The sequence below is a fragment of the Echinops telfairi genome, unplaced genomic scaffold (genome assembly GCF_000313985.2).
Source record: "Echinops telfairi isolate 266 unplaced genomic scaffold, ASM31398v2 ScPeMD7_7458;HRSCAF=8496, whole genome shotgun sequence".
Lineage (NCBI taxonomy): Eukaryota > Metazoa > Chordata > Mammalia > Afrosoricida > Tenrecidae > Echinops > Echinops telfairi.
Genome location: NW_022111358.1, coordinates 29,035,791 through 29,055,524, shown reverse-complemented (window position 1 = coordinate 29,055,524; position 19,734 = coordinate 29,035,791). Strand labels below are relative to the sequence as shown.

Below are 19,734 nucleotides of genomic sequence, written 5' to 3'. Positions count from 1 at the left end.
GTGTGGAGTGTGGGCCCAAAGCCCATCTGTAGGCAACTGGACACCCCCTAATGGGAGGGTCATGGGGAGGAGACGAGCCAGTCAGGGTGCAGTATAGTTTCATTAAACATATAAATTTCCTCTAGTTCCTAAATGCTTCCTCTCCACCCACTATCATGATCCCAATTCTACCTTACAAATCTGGCTAGACCAGAGGATGTACACTGGTACAGATAGGAACTGGAAACACAGGGAATCCAGCATGGATGATCCCTTCAGGACCAGTGGTGAGAGTGGTGATACCGGGATGGTGGAGGGAGGGTAGGGTAGAGAGAGGGAACCGATTGTAAGAATCTACATATAACCTCCTCCCTGGGGGACAGACAACAGAAAAGTGGGTGAAGGGAGACATTGGACAGTGTAAGATATGACAAAATAATAATAATTTATAAATTGTCAAGGGCTCATGAGGGAGGGGGGAGTGGGGAGGGAGGGGAAAAATGAGGACCTGATGCCAGGGGCTTACGTGGAGAGCAAATGTTTTGAGAATGATGAGGGTAATGAATGTACAAGTATGCTTTGCACAATTGATGTATGTATGGATTGTGATAAGAGTTGTATGAGCCCCCAATACAATGATTAAAAAGAAGAAGATATATATGTTCCCATGCGACTCCACAAACACTCTGCCATCTGTCGATCTGCTGCACAGTGACCCTACACAGGGTTTCTGAGGCTGCCAACCTTTACAGACATAAAGACTCCCAGCTTTCTTCAGAGTGGCTAATGGGTTTGAGTGACCCGCAGCTCATACCCCTCCCTATGCCACCAGGCTTCCCTACCGTACTCAGTGGCTCTCAAACCACCTGGAGGACCTACCAAACACAGACCTCCCAAACACAGACCTCCCAAACACAGACCTCTCAAACACAGACCTACCAAACACAGACCTCCCAAACACAGACCGCTCAGCCTTGTCTTTAGAGTTTGTGATGCAGTCGGTCTTGGGTTGGCCTGAGCAGCTGCATTCCTAACACATTCCTGGGCGATGCTGCTGCTGCTGGGCCGGGCCCCCGCACTTTGGAGAGCTGCTCCATGACCTTATTAGCTCCTTCAGGAGACTTTTGTGAGGACTCGGTGGATAAATGAATGCCGAGCCCCCAGCCCGATCATGGCAGCCTAGGGCCAATCTGCAGCACGAGACCTCTTTAAAGAGCTGAAAAGCAAGGATGTGGCTTTGAGGACTACGATGTACCTGACCCAAGCTATGGTATTTCCGGTCGCCTCACAGGCATGCACAAGTTGGACGTGGGGTGAGGAAGATCAAAGAAGACTCGATGCGAATGAACGGTGGTGCTGGTGAAGAGGACTGAAAGTGACCACGGGCCGCCCAAGGCACAGACAGCTCTGTCTTGGAAGGACAGCCGGAATGTGCCGTGGAGGGGAGGATGGCGGTCTTCGTCTCATAGACTGCAGACATGTTGTCCAGCGACATCAGTCCCTGGACGGGGCATCCTGTTTGGTACAGTGGAGGGCAGTGAAGCGAGGAAGACCCTTGATGAGATGGAGCGGTTGTGAGGTCGGCTCACGGAGCAGGCATCGCTTTGCTCTGTTGCACACGGGGTCACTATGACACCCCCGAACAGTGGCAACAACAGCAATCACGTGGGTGGCCTTGAACCTCCAATCTCTAGTCAACCAGCCACATTCAGATGGTTTGCACTACCCAGGGACCTCGGACTGAGAAGATTCCGAAATTGATAGCTACCCAACACGTAACATGTTAAGTAGGAAGCACGTGTGCCCCCAGCGATTGCAGCCAGGGCTGAGAATCACTGGTCGTGCCTGCTATCTTCTTGCAGGGAATGCCCAAGGCTTGTAGAATTGGGGACACCTACTCCTGGGCTCCTAGCTTCGCAGCCCAGGGCCACGAGGCGGTTCCTCAAGGGAGCCGGTGCACTTTGCTTGCCATCTCTGAGGTCCTGTAGTGAGCCTTCTCTGCCTGCCAGTTCAGAAAGTAGAAGGAGAGCTTGTTCCAGCTCATCCAACCCCAGTCTGTTCAGCAAACACCGAGCGAACTCCTGGCAAGAGCGTGTGGGCTGCATTAGTTCTTGCAGGAGAGGAGCCAGCAATGGTCAAGAGAGAGCACCCGCCCCGTGGAGAGGCTCATGATGAGAGCTGGATCCTCATCTCTTCCTTTGGGTCCCACATGCTTAGGTTTCTTGTCTGGGACTTGAGTTCATTCCTCCTCCCTGATGCGGTTTTCTGCCCCTTGGCAGGAAGATGCCCCTTTTCAGGCCCTGGCTGGATATGCAGGAACCTCGATGGTACAGTGGGTGAAGTGTCGCCCTGCTACCTGGAAGGTCGACGTTTGACCCCGCCAGTCACTCTGGGGGAGAAGGAGGGGCAGTCTGATTGACGGGCCTCGGAAACTCTACGGAGCAGTTCTGCTCTGCCCTCCAGGATCGCTAGGAATCGGAATCCACTCGATGGCAGTGGGTTTGCGATGGATGTCCTCTCCCCCGTCTCCCTGGATTTAGACCACTTCCAGCATCGGTGCAGCTTTCTCCACCCACACAGTTCTTCATGAAAGGGGCCAGGCCTCTTCCCACAGGGAATGCTCTCATTAAAAGGGGGCAGTTGCTACCGCACAGCACGGTGGCCTTTCTGAAGGCTGGAGCAGGTGGGGGCCGGGTGGGCTAGGCCACTGAGGTTGCCTGGCAGCCCCACCCTCGTAATGAGAGCCCAGGTCCAGTGTTGGTCCTTTGAAGACATGTCCCAAAGCTTTCCCCTGGAGACCAATGATAGGAACCCAGAGTCCTGCTTTAGCCAAATGACAAGCTTGGCCCACTTTTATGAGGAGAGGAATTCCTTATGGGATACCAAATTACAAATTAATTAGCAGCTTCCTCTGAGGCTAAGTGTAAACATCAACATCATCCCGTGCAGACTTTCTAGCGTGAGCCCACTCACTGCAAGGGTATAAAAAGGCTCGGGCAGAATGGGGTCTGCAGACCTTGGCGATCCAAGTAGCCACATCTGAAAAGGGGGCCTCCCGACATGACATCCAACTGCTTTGTCGCCAATAGCTCACCGGCCTCCGTCAAGAGCGGCACCTGGCCTTCCTCTGTCTGCTCCAGCAGCATGAGCTGCCGGCCCGAGCTGTGCCTGGGCTATGTCTGCCAGCCTGTGACCTGCATGCCTTCTACCTACATGCCAACCACCTACCGGCCATCCAGCTGTCTCCCCAAGGCCTACCTGCCTAGCTCCTGCCGGCCTAGCAGCTGCCGGCCAGCCACTGGCATCTCCAGTTCCATAGGTCCCTGTGGCTGGTATGGAGAAGGTAGCTTCAACGGCAACGAGAAGGAGACCATGCAGTTCCTGAATGACCGGCTGGCCAGCTACCTGGAGAAGGTGCGGCAGCTGGAGCGGGAGAACGCGGAGCTGGAGACCAAGATCCAAGAGACCTGCCAGTCTCAGGTGCCCACCTTGTGCCCGGACTACCAGTCCTACTTCCGCACCATCGAGGAGCTGCAGCAGAAGGTGAGGGGAAGTGGGTGAGCAGACCCACCGGAAAGACATCTGCAAGAGCCAGCCTTCCCAATTTAAAGGTCACTCGTTTCTTAGACCGTGTTCAGGGCAAAGAGACCTCCCGAGCGTGGAGGATTGAGCTCATGAGCTGAGTCCCAGCACTGATTCCCTGGGTGATTTTGGGAGGCCCTTACCTTGCCCTCCCTCCCAGCTCCCGGGCCCCCCATCCCAGCCTCCTCATTTGTCAAATGGTGATAATCATGGTTCAGGGGAGTCGTGGAGACGATGCAAGCGAAGCGAACCGCTCCTGGCATGGGGCGAGTTTTCCATAAATGGTAGTGCTGCCAAAGACGTCTCCACGTGTACATGTCACTGGGCCAAACCGCGTTCTTTGGCTTTCATATTGTTCGCTGCCTCCAAAAGGGAGCATCCGATGTATGGAGCGCCTCCTGCTCTTGAAAAACCAAACAAAAGGAACCGAACGGAACGAAACCGAACCCAAGTCAGCTAAGCTAGCCTAAGATAAATTCAGCTCAGCTTAGCTCAGCTCAACCAAGCTCAGCTCAGCTAAACGAAAGCTGAAAGATCTACTACAAGTAGAGTCCACGCCATCTCCCTCAGGGAGAGGGCACGTCTGCGGGAGGGCTGTAGTGCTGGGTCTTCTCCATGCTGTTGACTTCTTACTTGAGCACCTTTTCCTTCTGCTCCTGTGGGGCGAATCCCTCTGCTTGCCTTGGCTCACAGGTTCTGTGCACGAAGGCAGAGAACGCCAGGATGGTGGTGCACATCGATAATGCCAAGCTGGCTGCGGATGACTTCAGGACTAAGTGAGTTTGCCAAGGGGAGGGAGAGAGCCCTTCTTCCACCCCCACCCCCCACCACACACACAGAGGGCACACACAGTCCCTGCAGTTGCACGAGGTGTTGGGAAAAGGATGGCTGTCCTCAGGCCTTCCCTGAGATGCTGCCTTGGGGTCTGTTCCTGCAGTTCCTGACCCTGTCCCTGCGCAGGTACGAGACGGAGCTGTCCCTGCGGCAGCTGGTGGAGGCCGACATCCACGGCCTGCGCAGGATCCTGGACGAGCTGACCCTGTGCAAGTCCGACCTGGAGGCGCAGGTGGAGTCCCTGAAGGAGGAGCTGCTGTGTCTCAAGAGGAACCATGAGGAGGTGAGCCCTGAGGTCCACCTGAAGGGCTTGGGAAGCCGAGGGAGAGCATCTGGGGCTTTGGGAGTTGCATAGACATAGGTCGAGACCCCCAGGCCTGGCATCTATCATTTTCGTGGTTTTGTCCGCTGGATTTAAACTTTCTGAGGTCTTGCTCCTCACCTGTAAGACCTGGCCCCTGTTGTGTAGGCTGAGAAGGACATGAAGTCCTGGTTAGGGAACACTTGTCACTTGGTAGGGACTCATACACGTAGCTCACCGTGAGCATGACTGCCCAATGATCACGGGAACTGCGTTTGTGTTTCTCCCGAGAGCCTCATACTGGAGGTGGGGTGCGATGTACCTGAGGGTAAGAGGTGGGCTGTCCATCTCTGCCAGGTGAGGTCATGGGGGTGGGGACCCTCATCTCTTTAAAGGAGCAGTGACGTGCAGTCATGCTCTTCCTTCTGTTCCCTCTTCCCCTCTTGCTCTCTCCTCTGTTTGAATATTATCTCCTCAGGCTGAAAACCACAGGCAAACCCTCTCCCTTCAGGCTCCTCTCTGAAGGAGAGCGCTCTGCTCTAGACACCTGTGTGCTGCCAAGCCCACCTGAGCCCTGGTGGCTTTCTTTATGCCCCCTCCTCCCGTGAGTTGATGCTGAACCTACGGATGGGGATCTGAATGAACAAGTGCCTCCACATCCCGGCTGAGCCTTCACCAGCTTAAGTGGAGAGTAGCTGTCAGTCACCACGCCCTCCCGGAGCACCCTAGGGCACCCAGAAGGGCATTCGCCTGACTCATCCCATGTAACCCAGAGGACTGGGAACCACACCAAGAACGCACTAATGAAGCATTAGCACCCACACTGAAGGCTCAGCCACCACTTTCTCCCTGGCAGCCAAACCTGGGGAGGTGCCCGCTCTAACGTGGACTCTCTTCCTTTGCCACATGACCAGAGGCTGCTGCAGGGCAGGCCAGGAGAGCCAGGGCACCGGCTTCCCATTTTAGTTCAAATGGGCCAAATAAGCAAGCAACCTGGTGCTGCTCTTAGCGTCTGCCAAAGCAACAGGGGGTGCTTTTGCTGGGAGGCGTTTTCCAAACTGGGGAACCCTCAGGGCACTGGGGAGCCGGTCACAACGTCTTCACAGGCTCCTTCTAACCCCGAGGTTGTCTGCCCTTTCCTCTTCCATCTCCCGATGTCTTCTTGGGATGGGGCTGGGGTACGGTGGGGGTGGGGGGCTGGGCCTAGGTGACTTCTACACTTGCCTGGGGCTCTTGTACCTTTTCAGGAAGTCGGTACCCTGCGATGCCAGCTTGGAGACCGCCTTAACATTGAGGTGGACGCTATGCCCCCTGTGGATCTCAACAGGATGCTGGACGAGATGCGGTCTCAGTATGAGACCGTGGTGGAGAGGAACCGCAGAGATGTGGAGGAGTGGTTCAACACGCAGGTGGGCCTCTTGCAGGTGGGCTGGCCACCTAGTGGCCCTGAAAAAGAGCCCCCTCAACTTTCCCTGACCCTGCCTCCCATTGCAGATGGAGGAGCTTAATCAGCAGGTGGCCAACAGCTCTGAGCAGCTTCAGAGCTACCAGTCGGACATCATTGATCTGAGGCGGACGGTCAACACGCTGGAGATAGAGCTGCAGGCCCAGCATAGCCTGGTGAGTGCTGCTGTAGGCTCCCCTCTCCCAAGCCTAGCTCCAGGGTGGCTGGTAGGTGCAGGCACCTGTGACGGCGGCGGGAGGGGAGGCTCAGACTTCCACCACCACCGATGGTCACCCAGATGTCCCCGAGAGGGGTGTTCGGCCGAGATCAAACTCAGATGGCAAAGGGGCACATTTCAAGTCTGACCTGGGTTCGAGGTACACTGGCGGCACTGACACGCACGAACCCCCCAAGAAAGCCTGGTCTCTGCTTCGCCTGTGCTCCCCCCACACCTGTTGCACCTTAAAAACTCCGGTGCTCAGGTTGCTTTCCAGACCAGTGGGATCTGGAGGTGAAACTTGATGTTGTTTTTGGTTTCTTGTTTTTTATTTATTGTTTCCCAGTGCAGCTTAGATTCCTCCCTACAGCACCATGGATGACTCTTGAAAAATACTTTGAAAACCTTTTTTATTGTGAATCAGGTCAAGGGGGAACAGATCAGATTGAGGTCAAGGGGAACAGATCCGATCATAGTTTTCCATTTGGCACCAGCTCCTACACCTTCTGTGTCCACTCATCCATCACTGCGCACCCCCCTACCCCCCCTGGATCATGGCTTCTCTCCTATCCCACTTCCTCCCTGGGCCTCCAGTTCCCATGGCTCCTGGCATAATAAAGCTCCCAGGTAACGCGACTGCTGCGCAGCTAGGGCTGAGAGCCTCTCTTCTCAAGGATGTACTTCTGGTGAACCTCAGCCCCCAACCTGAGCCAGGGTTTGGAAGGTTGTAGAAGGAAGGGGGGGGCGCTTTAGTATTTGATTGGAGGTGGCGGGGGGCAAACTCTGGCTTTGTTCATTACCAGCTGTTTACCCTTAACCAAGTCCCCCTGCTCCTCCCGGCTTTTGTCTCTGCAGTCCTGTGTAGAGAGGGGTCACTCCTAACGTCAAGGAAAGGCTTGGCTCTTGTAGGTCCTTTCTGAGTCAGGCCATGGAAAGGACCTCCCCCAGGTCAGCTGTGTCCCTCTCCCGTAGAGGGACTCTCTGGAAAACACGCTGATGGAGACGGAGGCCCGCTACAGCGCCCAGCTGGCCCAGATGCAGGGCCTGATCACCAACGTGGAGGCCCAGCTGGCGGACATCCGCTGTGACCTGGAGCGGCAGAACCAGGAGTACAAGGTGCTGCTGGATGTCAAGGCCCGGCTGGAGGGCGAGATCAACACGTACCGGGGCCTGCTGGAGAGCGAGGACTGCAAGTACGTGGGCCCAGCGGAGGCTGCGCAGAGAGATCTGTGTGACCGTACAAGTAGCCTTACGAAGTGGGTACTGGATGCTTTCTGCAGCGTCGGGGCACAGGGTGGGCACACAGGTATGGCCACTGTCCCTTTGGACCTCACCGCGGAGTAGGGGAGACAGACCAGGAGAGAATCACCGCTAACCACTCTGGAAGGAGGAACCTGGTACCACGAGTGCTTCCCTAGGGATTGGCCTCGGAGACACCGGGCAAGCTTCCTGGAGGATGTGGCAGGTGAATTGAGCGCTGAAAGAAGAGAAGGAATTGGCTCGGTGGGTTGGGAGAGAAGCATATTCCAGAAATAACAGGCTACAAGCCCTGCGATCCACGGAGGGGCGCGAGGAAGGCCTGCGTGCCTGAAGCCAGGAGAGGGTCAGAGCTGTGGGCTGAGGCTGGGCCCAGAGGTTGGAGCAGGACCACGCCGAACCAAGAGGTTCTCAGAAAGTGCTCTTTACCCAAGCGCCAATGGGAACTGTGGACGATGTTAGGCAGGGGAGGGACACGGTCAGCTCTCCGTATGGCGAGGACCAGTCTGGTCATTCATGACAATGCTTACGCGGGGCAAGAGGGGCTGGAGAAAGCAGTCAGGAGGGTGCTGGGTGACAGACAAAGGTGGGGGAAGCTGGGACGGGGGGAGCTTGATGGAGCAGACAAGACGTGCAGAGGATGGGGTGGAGAGGGAACCCGAGGCAGAATTGGCAGGTGGTGTAGGGGCCATACACTGGGTGGCTAACTGCAAGGCCGGCAGTTCGAAACCACGCTGGGAGAACGTTTTGGGTTTCTCCTCCCATCAAGAGTTACAGTCTTGGAAACCCACGGTGGTGGACTACTCTGCCCGGCAGGGTATCTCTCGGTGAGTCCGAATCGACTCGAGGGTAGTGGGCTTTACTGTGGAGTTCCGTCGCCCTGTTGGCGGAGCGGACTCAGCTGCAATGCAGGGTCAGTGCTTCGAACCCAGCAGCTGCTCTGCAGAGGAAAGCGGAGGCGGTGTGCTCTTGTAAAGACTTACAGGCTCGGACACCTGCAGAGGCAGTTTGCTCTGCCCTTTGGGGTTGCTATGAGCTGGAATTGTCTCTGTGGAAATGGAGTCTTTTTCTTTGTGACTATGAAATTGGACTGCTCTGCTAATCTTCTCCCCATGTGGCTTTCTTCTGCAGATTGCCTTGTAACCCCTGCTCTACTCCTCCCGGCCCACCTTGTGCCCCTTGCCCGCCATGTGTGCCCCGCACGGTCTGTGTGCCCCGCACGGTCTGTGTGCCTTGCACACCCTGTCCCCAAGGACGCTACTGAAGCTTCTTAGTGCTGGTGGGTCCCAGAGGGACTGGAGCCGGGCAGCATGGGACCTCTTCATGTTGGACCTGAACACAGTTCAGAGGGCCACCCAGCAAGGAAGACCACGGGCAGAAGCCAGGAAGTGGACACTGTAAGGTGCTCTGCCATTGCAGGGGGTGCGGGGGACCCTCATCTCTCAGAACCTGCCTCTCTCCTATTTCCATGGGTGGCCTGCGCTCTTTGGGGCTGCTTTGGGTTGTCTGTGCTGTCTCAAAGAGTCCGTGTTTGAAGTTAGTTGGCAAATAAAGCTCCATTCAGTGGTCCCACAGTGTTGTCTGTCTGGTCATTTCTGCCGAATCCACAAGCCGATTCAGCGCAGGCATTTTCAATGGGGACCGAATCCTAGGTTTATTTTTACATCTCTTCTGCTTCCACAGGCTTGAGAGGCTTTCATTAAAAAGGCCCACATGCCATAAGCCAGCTTAAGCCAGGGAACTGGTTCAGAGCCAGTTAAGCAAAGAATAAAGGGAGGGACATGATTCTGTCAGAGACCCAGGCCAAACACCTGCACCCGAGACTCAAGCTCACCTTTAAACCTCAGCACAGCTGGCACAAGGGGATTAGTCATCCATCCCCGAAGTCTTCACCTGAGAGGTGCCAGGTCTTGCCTTTGTTGTGGTTGGTTGCCATGGAGTCCACGCGGACTCTTGGCGACCTTGTGGAGAACAGACCAGAATGTTCCCGACAGGGCGCCATCTTGATTTTCTGTGTGGCTGCGCCCATGACTGTGGCTGTGTGTCCACCCACCTCATCGAGGACGTCCTTCATTTGCTTGACCCTCTGCCAAGCATGGAGCGCCTTCAGCGCTCCGGGGGTCTTGAGGTCCAAAGGAGGTTGGCTGCAGTCTTGCCATGCTCGCTCCTCAGGAGCATTGTGGCTGCTTGTGTCTCTTCTGAGACCCATGGGCTCATTCACCTGGCAGACGATGGGCATTGAATGTGTTGAGTCCACCTCACAGCGTGGATGCAGCGCTTCGCCCTCCGTCTTCCTTTTCCATTGTCAAGCTTCCACGCGCGCGGCGCAGGGGAAAGGGCCAGGGCTTGGTGAGGCGCATCCTTGATCATCAAGAAGACCCCTTTGCTTTCTAACTCTGTAAGGAGGCAAATCTTTGGGAGGCAGATTTGCCCCATGGAGATACCCTGTTAATCAGATCCCTTTTAGTCCTTGCAACAGTCTACGTGAGTGAGGCATATCATGGTTGTCTCCCCTGTACAAAGGAGGAAACAGAGGCCCAGGGGAACTAGGAAACTTGCTAGGATCATGTGGCTATCAAGGGAGGACTTAGGAATTCAAATCCAGGCCTTCCACCTCCAGAGAGGTTTGGTGAATCCATGGTCAGAGTCCTTGCTATTAGTAAACTACAACTATAGGGATCCCCCCCAAAAGGCAACCGGTCCCTCCCCTCCCCAGCTGCTTATCATCAGAGAGGAGATTAAGACCAGCTCTTTCCTCAGGGTCACCGCCATCAGTCCATTCTGACTGCGAGTGGGCCCTCAGGACAGGGTAGAACTGCCTAGGCGAGGATTTACCGCGACTACTGGTAAGGATGGAACACTTGCACTGCGGATTCCACCTCAACCTGGAGAACAGAGCCCTCCCCACGGGCCAACGCGTACCATTCTGATACACGCAGAGGGTATTAAAGGTGTCAAGAACCCCCTTTTATTTGGCTCGACCACCAGTGCCTGTGAAAGCAGCAGTCTAGAGATCAGATGGGGGATCTCGGGGGGCACATCTGCTGCACCAGGACCTCTCTCAAGTTTCATAAAAGCCAGGAGATCCCGTTGAGGACGAAGGGGCGCTGCGCCAAGCCATGGTGTTTTCAGTCACCTTCCCCGCACGTGAACGTTGACCATAGAGTAAGGAAGGCTGCAGCAGAAGCGATGCCCTTGGAAGACGGCACTGGGGAAGACTATTGAAAGTACCGTGGGCCGCCAGAAGAACAAGTGGACCTGTCTTGGAAGAGGCCCAGTCAGAATGGTCCTTAAAAGCCAGGCCTGTGAGCCTTTCTTGCGTGTGCTGTGGACATGTTATCAGGAGGGACCCGTCCCTGGGGAGGGACGTCATGTTTGCCAAGACAGAGAGTCAGGGCCAAAGAAGAAGACCCTCCCGCTGGAGGGACCCAGGGGCTGCCACAAGGAGCTCTGACATACAATCCATCGTGAGGATGTACCGCGGGGTGGGCGTGGTACAGATGGGTGCTAGGGGGCAGAACAGCCTCCAGGGCACCCAAGCACGACCGTGACAACCAAGGGGCCTCTAACAGGACGGTTGTGCGCCAGGGAGAGTGAGCGAGCTGTTGGAGAGTCTGTGGAAGAAGCTGCTAGGAACCTGAACCACAGCAATGAGATGAGAACGGAAACCGCGGAGAGCAGTTTGAGAGACCGGGCGAAGGACCTGATCTGACCTGGCCGCTGGCAGGACATGGTGGAAAAGAGGTGAGCCACGAGAACAGGAATCTCCACCATCTTTCGGAACCTCCCCCTCCAAACATATCATTCTTCCTTAATGAGACGGAGGGCTGCCTCTGTGAAGGATCTCTGGCCTCGCCAAGGGATGATGGAAAACGGATCTGATTTGGAAGCTGCCCGGAGGCTCTCCAGACACGATCCCACAAGTCGGCCTGGCAGACGAGGTCTTAAGCCTGACAGAGGAGACAAGGGCCCGCTCTGTTTCGCAAACTCTGGTTCAGAATGTGTTAAAACGCCAGGGTGCTAGGAGGCCAAGGGAGAGGGGCTTCTAGCGAATTTGATTTTCTAATAACCGAGTGCAAACCAGTGATCTTTCTTAATTCAATGCCTGAGCAACACTTTTGTCCATAGGTGCTCAGTTGGATAAACATCACAGACGGAACAGAATGGACCTTTGGTTCTAGAATCATAGGCCTCTTCTGTCCAATATGCTACCCACTAACTATGTGTCTTTCATTTTTAGCAAAATAAAGTCAAGTTAAATAGAAAGCGTTAGTTCCTCAGATGCATTGGCCACATGTTAAGTGCCCAATAGCTACGGGTGGCTGGCAGTCCCACACGCAACAACACAGAGAAGGAATGTTTTGGATCTCACCGTGAAGCACATTGGTTGGCCTGTACTGTCCTAGACGGTCAGAACTCAGAGGACCCTGACAGATGATCTGATCCAGGGAGGTCTCCTCCACCCCTTCCCACTTACAGCTCAGGAAGATAGGCAATTGCTCACAGACACAACCAACAGATGCAAGCTGAAGCCAAGTGTGTGGACACCAGGCCCAGTGGTTTCTTTGAGTTTTTCAAGCTTTCTCTAAATAGGACCCCACAAAACTCACTGCCATCGGGTCCATGTGGACTCAGTGACCCCACAGGAAGAGGGAGAATTGTCCCCATGAGTTTCCAAGACTGCAACTCTTTATGGGAGTAGAAAGCTCTCTCTCTGTCTCCTGCAGAGAGGCCGGTGGTTTCGAACTGCTGACCTCGCAGTGAGCAGCCCAACATGTAACCACGACACCACCCGGGCTCCTACTTTCGCTAAATGCCCAAGGCTTATTATTATGTAATAAAAATTCCCTCCTTCCTCCCTTTCCTTAGAGGCATTTTGTCAGAGATGCGGAAGCTCTTTCCTGGGGATAGACCAAAGCTCAAAGCCAAACCCAATGCCATCAAGTCAACTCCAATTTACGGTATCTCTCTGTCCAAGTTCTAAGACTTTACATCTACGGGAGCAGACTGTCTTATCTTTGTCCTGGTGGGTTTGAACTGCCAATGCCTAACCTACAGGGCCACCAGGGCTCATGGGGATACAATTCTAAAAGTCCCCCTCTCTCTCCTCTCTAACTCAGTTCTATCCAACTCGTTCTGTCGCACACAGGGTTGCTGTCAGTCTGACGGACTTGACAGCATGTAACTCAGACTTTCCCCACCTTCAGGTTTGGGCTCAGCCGGACCTCAGGCTGTGGCGGGGAGCTGACACTGGGCAGGGACACAGGAGGGCCAGGCCATGCGCCCAGGCCGTTGGGCTTTCCCCAGCCTCCTTTCTCCCACAACGCAACCGTTTCTGTGTTCACACCGATGCGTCACTCTGACGAGCCTAGACCTGTCTGACCACCGAATGCTCGTTAAGGCATTTTATATGAAACCAAGCATCGCTCTTTCAGGAGTGCCGCCCCTTCTGGAAACGGATGGCCGCCATCCTCGGAGTCTAGATGATACTTCCGGGCTGGAGGCATCTCCACTCATTGTCCTGCCTGACCCGACTCTAATGCAGGGGAAGACTGGGGAGTAGAGTTTAGAAGATCCGCTGTGTCCCGCCGATATGGGGCCTCCTGAGATCAGGACCCAGAGCTCTACACTCGGGGATCCTCAGAGAAACTTTGTTCTTTAGCCAAGCAGTGGGATTTCATGAGCTCCCGTTTACAGGGACACGCAGGCAAGGCCGCAGTAGGGTAATAAATCGCTGCTGTGTTTGATGTTTGGGAGGAACTCCCACACGTAGCAGTTAACACCCCTGTAGAAATGGTGCTGTGGGGACGGGGAAGTCAGTACAGCCTTCCCCAAGACACCAATTTCCCCAGGATCACCAGGCCCCCAGTCACAGCACCAGAGCAAGGCCTGGGACTGCTTTTCCCGGAGTGGTGATGGGGGCACCAGGTCAGAACCGGCCTCCACACAAGCCTGACGAGGGGGTGATCGCTGATAGAGCTGAAGCTGCAGGGGCTGAGTTCAGTGGCTGGGCGCGGAGGCCCGTGTGCCGACTCTAAATTGTGCTGGATGAATCTTTTCCTCTTCACGATTGGCAAAGGGTTTTCCAATATCACCATAAAAATAAAATGAAAAAGGATAGGCCTCTTCCAGGCCCTGAGTGGGGAAATTGCTGAGGATACAACCGTTCTCTTTTTGTGTTTGCAGATTTGATCACACGAAGGCAATGAGCTCGACCAGAGAGTTGCGGAGACGGCTCGATGTCTGTCTTTTCTAACAACCGACCACGGCAGGTTTATTCCCACACGGTCATCTCCTTTAGCCGCAAACACGAGGGCTCCTCAAAGAGGTCATGGGACAATGCGAGGAAAAGCTAATGTCATTTATCCGTGACGGTTTTGAAGCCCTCTTGGAAACACACACACACACACCCCGGGGCATAGGGAAGTTTCAGTGGTTGTCACTTTAGGGAGTCTGTTACTAGTGTGCCTTAGTCAAGTATCCTAATTTCTGTGCGGCTCAGCTCCCATACAGAAATGGGGACAGTCCAACCTGCCCTGCCATGTGGTGGGGGTGGGTGACGTGTGAAAATGCCTCTCCTGATTCCTACTGGGTCATACTGCTTGGTACAGGTGGGCTCAAGAAAATATGCTTTGGAAACAGGTTTCCCTTCTCTTCTTAGGAATTTTGTTCTCTCTGTGACAACGGCAGCGGACTCCCTTCTCGGAGACATCCTGAGGCCCACGTTTCAGGAACAACAACAAAGTATGAATGCTGGGCTTTGTTCAAGGCTTAAAGAGCTCCCCGATGCCCTTCCAGGCTCAGCCTTCATGTCTTGGGAAAGTGGCAGGTCCAGGGCCCCAGACCAGGCTTTCGCAGAGAGCATCATGGGATAGGAAACACGTTAGCAGCGATGTGCTGGCATGACAAGGACCGTGGATTGTGAGGTGGTCCGAATCGTGGCCTTTAGCCGATGGAGCGGGTGCTGCCAGAGAACAGGGTCAAAAGAGAGATTCTATTCAGCAACTCAAAGAAAACAGCTTTGAAAGTCTGGTTCCCTGGTTTATAGAGAAGCTCTTTGTTATGGGACGAGGCAGAGGAGAATAACAAAGAGGTGTTTGAAGATACAACATATGCAGATTGTGCACAGAAGCCTCGGATGGACAGGATGGCTGGGTGGGGTGATGTCACCTCAAGACGGGGTTTGTTGAAAGCTATTCATTGGCGAGTTCTGGGTCACTCCTAGGCCAGAGCTGACCGTTCCTGGGCTTTCTTAGGAAACCCGATCTGGATAGAATTTTCAAGTTTTGCATGCTTTTTCTTGATAGCGGTCCAATAGTCTGTGCATCACATACACACGTCCGGTCCCTGGAGACATGTCTGCTCACAGTCTGTTCACTGCTCAGAGCAATGGCGGATAGCCATTTTAAAAAAGATATAGTTAGAAGCAATTTGGGGGCATTATATATGTGTGTGTGTGTTTCCCTCCCTCACTCTCCCCATTTCCTTTATCTCCTGCCCCACATTTTGAGGGAAAGCTTTGGGAACTCAGCGCTCAGCTGTCTTGGCTCCCTGGCCCCGAGAGCGAGCCCTTGGGCTGTGGGGGCCGTTGGGGTTGATTGAGGGGCGTTGGGATGCTCTTTGGAAGTGAGGGTGGCGAGACGTCATCTCATTTATTTTGGACGTTACCAGTCGTGCTTGGGAGAGGCTCAGAGAGCGGAAGATCCCCAGTGGGATGGGTTGACCGAGCGGCTGCAACGATGGGCTGGAACGTAGCTCTCTGCTCCCATACAGAGTTGCAGTCTCGGGAGCCCCATAGAGGGTCCCTTTGAGCTGGAACCGATGTGATGGCAGTGGGTTTCGCAGCAACACGATCATCATCCTGGAGAAAACGCTTTCTTCATCGTTCTGATATCCCAGATATCTCTGATATCTGGGATACAAAGAATAACATAGAATGTCCTACTTAAACACAAAACAAAACAAAAACCCTCTCTCTAACTTTTGCCTTCCTGCCCAGTTTCTAGCTCTCTCAGTTCTGCTTTGCTATAGAAGTACAGAAATGACTCTCTTTGGGGTTAAAGGATAGGAGGGAGGCGTTAGGAGTGTGGTGGTGGCCGTGGTGTGAAAGGATAGGAGGGAGGCGTTAGGAGTGTGGTGGTGGCTGTGGTGTGAAAGGATAGGAGGAGGAGTTAGGAGTGTGGTGGCCGTGGTGAGGAGGGAGGAGAGTAACCCCTGTGTTTAGAGTCTGGAAAGAAGCGGATTTTGAGAATGAGCTTTGCCCCTTTATCACGGATTTGAGCTCAGAAAGAATGCCTTTACATCTCTGATTCCCGTGCGCGGTTGTCATTCTCGTTACGGCTTCTCCTGCAATGAAGGTCAGGCGACCACCTCCCGAGATGCATCAGGATGAAGCACTCCCACCAATCCATCCCTTGAAACTCACGGAACTGTGACAATGGCCACCGAGTTGATGTCAAACACTGGGGATCCCAGACGTGCCCCGGCCCGACTGTGCCCCTTAGGCTTTTCGATGGCTGGTTCTTAGAAGCATGTTTTCAGGCCTTTCTTCCAAGTGCCCCTTGGGAGGATCCAAATCCTCAACCATTTTTTTCAGCAACCAAGCACATTTCTTTGTATGATCCCAGGACTCTGACACGGAGCGTAGGTGACTGTAGAATCAGTTAACGGACTTGAGGCAGCAAAGCAGGTTGAGGGCGCACAGTGACTCCAATAAGCAACCATGCTTTGCCCTTTAAAGTCAGGTCCTTGATTGAGATCCGAAAACAATTGTTCATTTGTTTTCCTCCTGGCATCCTGGCATCACCCCTCCTTGTCCAGATCAGACACAATCTTTAGAGTCCTCTTGTGCCAAACAGCCTACTTAAAACACGGCTACCTGAATGTGGTTGCTTCAGCATGGACAGGACCTGTATCCTACTTAACCCATTGCAGGGCAAGCCGGTGGCGGTGGTGTGTGGTATAGAGGGCATGCCCAAGAGATGAGTGTTGGATGAAATTGTCTGGATTTCATTGCTCCCCCAAGGTAAGTCTGAAATATAAAACACTGTAGAAAGAAGAAATGCGGAACTTCTTGAGAACCAAATATGACAATCTCCAGCAAAACCAAGAACCTGCTTCTTTCCTTTCAAGAGCAGGCTGATTTGAGTCTTCACCCCGGTGGCATCACTGCAGTCACAAAGGGTTGTCTTTGTAACGACACAAATGGTCCGCAGAAACATTCAGTGTGACCATCTAGCCAGAATCCAAACATCTGATGGCTGGGAAGACTTTTGATCTTTGACAAGGAACATAAACTTCTGACCTCCCATGAATAGCTCTTGTATCAAAGAGTCAAGAGACACCTCAGATTCATCAAAATTCCTTTAATGAGATGAAGAAATCTTAATGGTAAACTCAATGGCTGAGTAACAGGATGATGGCACGACAATATGCAGATAATCAAAGCACGAGGTCAAGGTGTTGAGCCAACCTCCACCTGGAATGGGATATAGAAGGGCTAGGCGGGGAGGAGGTGTCCAGAGCCAGTGACTTGGCCTTCTCTGCTGATCCGAAGCTCCCGTGCGGCCTCAGCCCAGCACCTTGACTTCCACCATCATCCGCTCCTCCTGCCCTCTGGGCATCCCCAAGGCTTCTGCAGGAACCAATGTTTGCATTACCTCCATCGGTGTTGGTGGCCGGCCTGGGGCAGAGATTAAGGCTGCCTCCCAGTGCCTGTCAGCCAGCCTGGCTCATGCCAACCGAGTGCGTGTGGGCTCAACACCTCCGGGCATGCCCAGCCTCTGCCTGCCCCCCAGCTGCAAGGCTGCTTGCTCCTTGTCAGGGACCTGCCACATCCCCACCAACCTTGGGAGCTGTGGGCTCTCCAGAGAAGGCGCCCTGAACGGCCAAGAGAAGGAGACCATGCAGTTCCTGAACGACCGGCTGGCCAGCTACCTGGAGAAGGTGCTGCGGCTGGAGCGGGAGAACGCGGAGCTGGAGGCCAAGATAGGAGAGTGGTGCCAGACTGCCAGTCCTACTTCCGGACCATAGAGAGGCTGCAGTGGAAGGTGAGGTCTGGCGTCCTCTGGAGTGTGCTGGCTCGGAGGAGGGCGGTGGCCAGTGGCAGGCAGGCAAGAACACTCCTTAGGGCTCTGGGCTCTTGGATCCCTTTGCGAATGCACAGCCCAGCTGTGACTCATGAGTCTGCGACCTCTCTTCTCGGGTTTTCTCAGATCCTGTGCAGCAAGGTGGAGAATGCCAGGCTGGCCATCCACATCAGCAATGCTGAGCTGGCTGCGGATGACTTCCGAATCAGGGGAGAGCTATGTGCCAGAACCTTTACTGAAGCAATGAATGACTCTTTCTTTTTCTTCAATCTCCCAAGGAAACTTCCCACTAGCGCAGTGGTTCTCAACCTTCCTCGTGCTGCGACCCTTTCTTACAGTTATTCATGTAGGGGTGACCCCCAACCATAACATTATGTTCGTTGCTTCTTCATCACTGTCATTTTGCGACTGTGATGAATCGGGTGACCCCTGTGAAAGGGTCGTTCGACCCCCAAAGGGGTCTCGACCCGCAAGTTGAGAACCGCTGCACTAGTGTTAAGGCTTATAGAAGGGGACCGACAAAAATCACTAAGACCCCATTCAACCGCACACACATTGTTCAGCATGTCCTCAGAGGGGGACATCGTGCCTGGTAAAGTGGAGGGACAGAGACACAGAGGAAGTGCTGACACTAGATGGATGGACTCAGTGGCCGCGACCAATGGTTCAGACGCAGGAACGATGGTGAGGCCGGCGGAGGAGCTGGCTGGGGCTCCTTCTGTTGTGCGTGGGGTACCTCTGGGTCAGAACCAATTCGGTGGCACCTCACCACCACCACCACCACGGCTGGTTCAGCCCAGTCTGTTCACTATCACTACCTTCATTCTTAGACACTGGAAGATGAGGCGAATGGTCTTCAATCTCCAGAAACCAAGTAAGGCAATTTCAAGAGTGGGTAGAGTCAGCCAGACATGACAGGACAGGTGGCGTATGACTCTGCTTTTGTGGAATGGCCCCTGTAGTGGGACAAAAGTATATTAGTGGGTACCAGGGCTGGGGGAGGGGGCAGCGGGAGTGAAAAAAACCAAAGAGCCTGTGAACGGAGCCCGAGCGGCCACTGAATTTCGTATTTACATCAGGGGACCCTTCAGTGTGCTGACCTACCTACAGAGGACCCCTCATGCACCAGGCACTTCCACCAAATCAAGGGGAGAGGTAGAAACGCAGCCCTAAGACGAGGAAGAGAGGGGCCAACCCTTGGCTCGTGTGTATTGTACTGGGTACCTAAGACACTGGATCTTCGGCAAGGGAGCTGATCTTTAAGACCCGTAGGTTCCCTGATGGACAAGGATCTACTAACTACGCTTCATTAGACCAAGAGCTCTTTGAGAAGAAGAGCCGAGTCTCATGCACCGCGAAGAATGGGACTCCCAAGTGGCAGAGGAGCTGGACTTCGGAGGGTGCACTCCGAGACAGTCTTGCTAACCTCTCATCTCTTGTGGTGAAGGCACGAGAGGGAGTTTTCCCTGCGGCAGCTGGTGCAGGCGGACGTGTGTACGGGGCTGCATACGCTCCTGGAGGACGTGACCCTGGCCACGTCCAACCTGGAGGCCCCGCAGGAGTCCCTGAGGGAGAAGCAGCGCTACTTCATGAGCAGCCACAAGCAGGTCAGGGCCCGTGAGGGAGCGTGTGGGCAAGAAAGGTGGCGGCCCCCTCCCCTTTCTCTCCCCCTGGCGCTTAAAGGAGGATGCCGGCTCAGTTGGCCTTGGGATAAAAGGTCGACCTGGGTCTTGGAGTCTAGACTGATTCTGTAGAATGGGGCCAGGTGGGCAGTTCTAACAAAGACTTGCTTCGGGAATTGAGGGAAGTCTCCCAACGGGCCCTTCCAGTTGGGTGCCCTGAGAGAGAGCGCTCGTGCTAATTTGAGGGCTTGTGTCTCCTCTCCCATCCTGGGCCACTTTTCTCATTTGGGGTTTGGTGCTTTCTGTCTCTGCAGGAAGTCAACCTTCTGAGGGCCCAGCTGGGGGACACGCTCCGAATTGAGCTGGACACGGAGCCCACGGTGGACCTGAGCAGGGTGCTGGGGGAGATG

General features: G+C 54.3%; 2 protein-coding genes across 2 annotated transcripts in view; both read left to right on the top strand.

Moving 5' to 3' along the window:
- Window positions 1–3,039: 3,039 nt before the first annotated feature.
- KRT32 (keratin 32) lies at window positions 3,040–8,878 on the top strand. Its single transcript, XM_004707153.1, has 7 exons — window positions 3,040–3,522; window positions 4,255–4,337; window positions 4,522–4,678; window positions 5,944–6,105; window positions 6,191–6,316; window positions 7,330–7,550; window positions 8,746–8,878. The coding sequence occupies exons 1-7, from the start codon at window positions 3,040–3,042 to the stop codon at window positions 8,876–8,878; spliced, it is 1,365 nt and encodes a 454-aa protein (XP_004707210.1).
- An 8,167-nt stretch (window positions 8,879–17,045) lies between these two features.
- LOC115872852 (keratin, type I cuticular Ha7-like) overlaps window positions 17,046–19,734 on the top strand; it is a 4,178-nt gene continuing 1,489 nt past the window's right edge. The window contains 6 exon segments of the mRNA XM_030888106.2: window positions 17,046–17,067; window positions 17,171–17,602; window positions 17,605–17,663; window positions 17,829–17,917; window positions 19,150–19,309; window positions 19,639–19,734. Coding sequence (XP_030743966.2) covers window positions 17,046–17,067; window positions 17,171–17,602; window positions 17,605–17,663; window positions 17,829–17,917; window positions 19,150–19,309; window positions 19,639–19,734 — 858 coding nt within the window.